Source organism: Lactuca sativa, chromosome 9 (assembly GCF_002870075.4).
Source record: "Lactuca sativa cultivar Salinas chromosome 9, Lsat_Salinas_v11, whole genome shotgun sequence".
Lineage (NCBI taxonomy): Eukaryota > Viridiplantae > Streptophyta > Magnoliopsida > Asterales > Asteraceae > Lactuca > Lactuca sativa.
Window position 1 is genome coordinate 193,215,795 of NC_056631.2, and position 7,833 is coordinate 193,223,627.

At 29.4% G+C, this 7,833-nt stretch overlaps 1 protein-coding gene across 1 annotated transcript; it reads right to left on the reverse strand.

The window, feature by feature from the left end:
• Positions 1–6,741: 6,741 nt before the first annotated feature.
• On the reverse strand, positions 6,742–7,614 carry LOC111904985 (protein disulfide isomerase-like 2-3). The gene is made up of 3 exons (XM_023900672.3): positions 7,336–7,614; positions 7,143–7,242; positions 6,742–7,053 (listed from the first exon to the last, which is right to left on the reverse strand). The coding sequence occupies exons 1-3, from the start codon at positions 7,500–7,502 to the stop codon at positions 6,901–6,903; spliced, it is 420 nt and encodes a 139-aa protein (XP_023756440.1). The 5' UTR covers positions 7,503–7,614; the 3' UTR covers positions 6,742–6,900.
• Between the last annotated feature and the right edge of the window lie 219 nt (positions 7,615–7,833).

Sequence of the window (7,833 nt, forward strand, 5' to 3'; positions counted from 1 at the left end):
GCGGCGACACTTAATAGCGGCGACAGGGAGGTATTAGCGGCGACAATAGGGTTTTAGCAGCGACACCCTTACGAGGGACAAAATAGCGCCTTTTTTTTGGAGCATTAGCGGCGATGCCGACGCCGCCATTGATGCCGCCGCGAATACGTTGAGAAAACACGGTTTTCGGCCGTTCAATTTGGTCCAGATCAACGAACACGGTTAACCAGTTCTTTTTGACATGGATCGTGGTTTTTTACTATTAGCGGCGATGCCATTAGCGGCGACGCACACTATTAGCGGCGACAAATAACTGGGAAAAAATAGCGCCTTTTTTTGGAGCATTAGCGGCGATGCTGACGCCGCCATTGATGTTGCCGCGAATACGTTGAGCGAACACGGTTTTCGGCCGTTCGATTTGGTCCAGATCAACGAACACAGTTAACCGGTTCTTTTTGACACAGATCGTGGTTTTTTACTATTAGCGGCGACGCACACTATCAGTGGCGACAAGTAACACGCAAATGACATGTCGCCGCTGATAGTGTACGTCGCCACTAATGGCGTCGCTGCTATTGCCCTTATTTCTTGTAGTGATGGTGGGTCTTATGACCTATTTTTTTTTACAACAAGTATATATAGAAAAATGTTAAGATTTATCTTATTTTTTCTAAAATACGTACACCTTGTGAAAAAATAAGATAGGTCTTAAATTTTTTCTATATATATACTTGTTGTAAAAAAAAAGTAGGTAATGACCTACCTTGTGAACATTTATAATGCATTGAACTTTATAAAATTCAATGGATTGCCAAATAACTTTTTTTTTTTACATTTCATACAACTTTATCAATTTTTTTTTACAACGCATTGAACTTTATAAAATTAAATTAAAAATTACAAAAGCTAATTTATAGTATATATTTAAGAATTAAAAATTTTCTTTTTTCCCATTAAAGAATTCAATAGTCATTGAACTCCAAATCAATTGAATGTCAAGATGACATTTCAATATGATAAAGTTTAATCTCACATCATCCAACTCTCTCCTTGTAGATGTTAGTTGAAAATGAAAAAATATTTACGACCAAAAAAATCTGTTAATTATGGTCGGTGCATTAAATGTCGCATTAATAAATCTAAAGAAATGTTAATTACATTTAATATATATATATATATATATATATATATATATATATATATATATATATATATATATATAGGGTTAGGTTATTTTGTTTTCATTATCTATTGTGTGCATGTATGACTGATTCTGGACCAATCATTTTAGTTATTTTAAGAAAGTAATTAATGCATATTATATCTTGTAGATATAATAGGTATTAATTACATCTTCAACATTTAATATGCATTAATTACTTTCTTAAAATAACTAAAATGATTGGTCTAGAATCAATCATACAGTCACACAATAGATAATAAAAACATTTGAACCTAACTCTATATATATATATATATATATATATATATATATATATATATATATATATATATATATATATATATATATATATATATATATGTAAAAGCTTAGGTTATTTTATTTAAACTAATTATTGTGTTATTGTATGCATAAATGTGGATCAATCATTTTACTTATTTTAAGAAAGTGATTAATACATATTAAATTAAAGATAATTGAATAATACCATCCAATTTCATTCTAAGGATAGTTTTGACAATTGAGATAAATTTTAAAAAAAGAAAATTCCATATTTTTTGGGATAATTAACTCTCTTGATTTTAAAATTTTAAATTTTTTAATTACTTTAATTTTAATTATAACGTAATTTTTATAATTAAAATTCTAATTTTACGAATTATAAGGTTTTTAATTTGGATATTCTAACAGAATATGTTTGAGTATGTCCAAAAAGAAAAATATTCTAGAACCATAAAATAATAAAAATATTCTTGAACATATTTCTTGTAGAATAACAAATTTTCGAACCTGCAATTGCAGAATTAAAACAAAAATTATATTAATTCTTATAGAATACATATAACAATTGCTAAGAATTACGTTTATTGTTAAAGGATAAAACTAAAAAACTTTCAAATCGAAAAAAAGCATCAAAATTTAACAAATACACTAATTTATTCTAAAAGAATAATGTTACTAAGAGGCGTTGTTGAAATTTCGTGGTCCGTTCTTCAAGTATCAGCTTTTATGGAAAGAAATCCAATGAATAAATTAGTGAGAAAATGTTCATATTCCATTCCAGCATAATTGGAATTCATGATTCCATTATGATAGAATTGGAATTCATTACCAATAATTTTATTAATTCGGTGTGCATTCTAACAGAATATGTTCATGACTTGATGGAATTACGATGTCAATCATAATGAGTAAACATGTAAACATGCAGACGTATAACCAGTAATGACTTGATGAAAGTAGTATACCATAACTCCTAAGTGTCCGATCGTCTTTGAGAACTGAGAAGGCGACCTATATAGATCTTACTACAACAAAAGAGGTATAAATATGATATCAAATGAAATTCACCCCCCCACAAAAATGCAAACAAAAATCTTCCAAATAGCCATTAAGACTGGCATATTATTATTTAATCCAAAAGGATCACACAACAAAGTAGACCCATTAGGCAATCCATCACCTTACTCTAACTAGTAAGAGCAAAGTTAAGAACTATGAACATCCACCCCGATTTGGGCTTCAGCTTTCTCCAAGTCAGTTGTGGCTGAACTTAGTTTCTGAGTGAACTCATTTAGGCCTTTTTGTACCTGGGTTGGGTCGACTCTGTCAAGGGGGACAGTTTCAACAGCCAATATGTCTGCATAAGAGTTTGGGTGAATGAAAGGAAAGCCACTACTGAAGAATAGTGAAGATACTTGATCACTTATTGAGTTTGAAAACCAATTTCAAGGTGAAGGTATACAGATTGACTGGTTCAAACACAAATTGAATTAAAACCAAATTGAGAACAAAGGAGCTACCAACACTAATAATATTATCTAGCAGCCAATTAGTAACTTCATGGTGAGAAGTGAGATGATAACATACAGTACCCCAAATCAAACAAGCTTCATTAGTGTATCTACTCATTTGAAACTTAAAATAGAACTAGCACGTTTGATGAAGTTTCAAATCAAGGCTAGATAAGGGTTGGTGATATGGAAAAGGATGAAGACAGAGTGCAAACGTCCAGATGAAGTTTCAAATCACAGACTTGAAGGGTTCGACAGATGAATAGTCAAAATAAGAAGAATAAAAACCTGTTATAAATCGGAGCTACACTTCGCTTCTTCTTCTCGTCGAACTTCACAGCCTCCGTTTCCCATTTGCAACCGACCAAAGACCAACGACCTCCTTTGCCCTCACTCTCCTTTCTCTTCTGTTCCTATTAATCAAAGAACTCCGAAGATCTTGTCTCGTCGATTACCACCACCGGAAACACAACCTCGGCTTCCACCAATCGACAGCACCCCCAAACGATTCCAACACCTGATTTCTTGAGTCTCCGTGACATGCGCTCGTTGATCTGCCTTCGTCCATCTTTTCCCGATCAAAAGGAATATGGGTTTAAAAGCCCTAATCATTTAAATGGATCCATGATTATAAGGATTATTTTTGGTAGTTACAAAACAAATTACAATATTACCCTTATTTATTTATTTAATTATTTAACTTTTTATTTAATTTTGATTCGCCAATATTTATGCATACAATAACACAATAATTAGTTTAAACAAATGAACCTAGCTCTCTCTCTCTCTCTCTCTCTCTCTATATATATATATATATATATATATATATATATATATATATATATATATATATATATATATATATATATATATATATATATATATATATATATATATATGAAAATTTTCAATAAAGAACTATAATTATTAGTTGTCTAAGGAACCGATTTTTTTTCAAGTTCTAGAGCTTATTCTTTATCGAAAAAAAAAATTTAAAATATCTAAATTTATAACTTAATATTGTGAATGTTAAATATATTTTTCGTATTCACCGTGTGAATTGTCAAAGATTCACATTGTAAATTTGATGAATTTTTTTTATCGAATTTGTATCATTGGAAAAATGATAAAAACTTATGAATTTTTGAATTTTTAGTTTTATTTTTTTTGATAAAAAATATGTTCTAAAAGTTGAAAAGAAGATTGGTTCCTTGGTTAATTATGGTTCTCTATTGAACCTCACCATATATATATATATATATATATATATATATATATATATATGTATGTATATATATATATATATATATATATATATATATATATATATATAGAGAGAGAGAGAGAGAGCTAGGTTCAAATGTTTCTATCAAATAGTGTGCGCCTGCACCAATGAGAATTCAAGAATAATAAATCATTAAATAAATTAAAAAAAATGGTATAACGGTAAACTTACTATATCTAATTATGGTAAAAAAATAATTCAATTAATCTCTCCTTAATTAGTTTAACCCTACAAAGCCAACATCCCTAACCTTAAAGAGTGCGATGACTTCCTTAAATCATCGATACCTCCGTTCCTACTTTCCACCAGAAATCGATCCTTACATCCGAGCACCACCGTCGGCCTATTATCCGCCATCATGAAAGCAACTTCTAGATCCTCTATTCGACTACTCTTCTTCCTTATCTTCATGTTCGTCGACCTCTTGCTTTCCATACGCTTGCTAGACGCTAACAGAAAGGTCCCGGATTTGGATCTCATGTTTGACTGCGTTGAGTGGCCAGTCCTCTTGAAGAAGTACTCTTGTGGCCCTAATGCAGTTGCTCGATTGTATGCCCCAATCTACTGGGTATTTAATATTTTCCCTCTTCGAATACGAATATCTGAATATTGCTATGCTCTTGTACTAATCATAACATGTTTTTTTAGTTGTATCTCCAGTTCCTGACCACCAAGAAACTGAATTGGTAAGACTCTCACTAATTTTTTTTTGAAGAAACTGAAGAAGCACACCACATGTTCGATAAAATGCATAGTTGAAATCTAAGTTTTTTTTAATGCATCTTGATGTCGATCATTCTGCTAGAATGGAATTAGGTAATGGTGTTCAAGGCATCTTTATTTTTAAATATATTTGATGTTGGTGCATTTAGTTGTTCATTTCATTAGTAATATTCTACAAAGCATGATGATTTGTGTGTGCCCTGAAGGTGTTTGACGAAATGCCTAGTACAAATCTGTTAGAGTTCATCAATGCCCACCTTTGATGTAATTACTGAACTAGGAGTACAACAAATTATCTCTATTAATGTTATTATTTGTGTACTATAATGTTATTACTTAGTGATCAACTAACTGAAATATTAGAATAGCTATCTTACCTCATCATCGGGTGTTATTCTCATCTTTAACTATTTCATTCTTTAAGAATATTTTGCATCTAATGTATCTTTCTATTTGAATAATGTGTAAAGAGTATTATATTCTTGCAGAATCACATAAGAATGATTATGCCAGAATTGTAATTCTAATATAATCACATAAGAATGATAATGGTAAAATTACACAAGAATGATTTTTCTAGGCTTTTATTGCAACTGGATTAAATCTTTTATCATGCTTTCTTCCATAATTTATAGTTTTATTCTTTTAGAATGCACAAAATTTAGAATGCTCATGGTGAATATATAAAATGTTACTCTTACATATTCGATTTCATGGCAGTTATTCTTATCGAATACTCGATTTGAAAGAAGTTATTCTCAAAGAATGTGTGAAAGGAACCTGATGATCAAGTGTTGGAAGGTTGGATAATGGCATGTAGGATGAAGATGAACAATGGTCAATGATCTTCACAAAAGAAAGCACGGACATAATAATTAACAATATAATGATACAACTATATATATATATATATATATATATATATATATATATATATATATATATATATATATATATATTGGTAGAATATTCAGTTAGAATAATCTACCAATTGTGTTTGTTTTGTTATTAATGAGTGATTCATTATGATAGAATAATATATTAAAATTTTTATTTTTTAAGAATGTGATGACAAAAATTTAACTTGTATCAAAAAAATTGTTATTCTTAGAAAGATCATTCAATCAGAAAATGTTGTTATTTGGTTTGAAGAATGATATGATCTGATATTCATTCTATATGAATATGTATTCTGTCATTCAATTAAAACATGTATTCTATAATTCTGACATTTTCATAGAATATAACATTCTAAAAAAATGTCATTCTAACAGAATAAATTAATATTGAATAAGATTTTCAGATTTTTAAAATTAGGAGATCTAATTATCCGTTGGAATTAATATTGAATAAGATTTTCAGATTTTTAAAATTAGGAGATGTAATCATCTCTATATTTCCGAAAATTTCATTTTTTAAATATAGTTAATTGTCCAAAATATGAAATTTATGTGAATAAATTAATTATTTTTAATTAGTTAATAAATATAGAACCCTTACTTAAATTATCCCAAATAATTGGCTCATAATCAATTTAAGAATATTTTGCATCTAATGTACATTACGTAACAACAACGGTTCCATTGTTTCATAATGATAAAAGCCAAATCGAGTCAAAGAAAAATCTTATTGCAACATAGTGCTGACTCAAGACTCTTTTCTCTCTTCAATTCCATTACCATCTAACCGAGGGACATAATCATAAGTAGCAATTAGTCATAGTTTAATTCATGGTAGATACTCCAAGAGTGAAATAATTTGAAATGTAAATAATAACATACGCTTAAAATATAAATTGTCCTTTATTAGGTTTTAACACCAAATTTAACACCGTTACAAAGGTGCCATTATTTCACAACAATAACACGTAAGAAAAAAAAAAAAAAAAACTAAATATTATTCCAACACGATCTTCACTCAAAACTCTTGTTTAGAGATTAATATCCTTTTCCTTCTAACTTAAGATTTGCAGCTTCTTCCATTTTTTGTGCTGTTCTTGTTCCTGTGTATTCGAAAGCTCCCTTTGATTTATCAGCAGCAAATGTTATAATAGTCGGGTAACTTTTTATCTTATACTGTACGTATAAATCCTGAGAAAAAATAATAGATTAGTAATAATATGGAGTAATACTATTTTAACTTAAAAAAAAAAAAAGTTTAAAAAGTCAAGAATTAATACATAGTTCTCTGCAACGTTCACTTCACCAAGCTTGATCTTTCCATCCACTAACTTTGAAAACGCCTCCCATTCAGGAAGAAACGCTTTTTGTGTTCCACACCTGAAAGAAAACACACATATATATAATGTTTATAATTTGCATGTTGTGAGAAAGTAAAAAAGAATAAGTATACGTAGAAAAAGAATTAATTACGTTGGTAGGCCGAACATGATAAACCAAACATCTTTGCTTTTCATAACCTTTTCATCAAAATTTTTTTGATTCAATTGTTCAGGAGCAGCATCAACGAGATTTAAGTTTGAGGTGAATGATAAAAAGAAGAAAGAGATCAAGATCAACACATTTGTAGAGCGATTCATGGTTGCTAATGTAGAAATGGAAAACCAAAAAAGCCGTTGTTGTGTTTGATTGACAGGAGATAACTGTTTTAAATAGTAGAAATGCACGTAATTTGTGGAGACATGGACGGATTAGCGAATTATTTGCAGAGTCTATATTAGGAATTGATTTGGTCACATTAAGCCTACATTAATGGAATACCAATATAAGTATCGTAGACTTATTTTGACGCTAAATTTTTATATTAAATAATCAAAACTAATGATGAAACACGTATATTAATCTGAAATTTTTATTCATTAACTCCACTATATTAATATAAACCTTTTAATTACTTATTAATTTTTAATA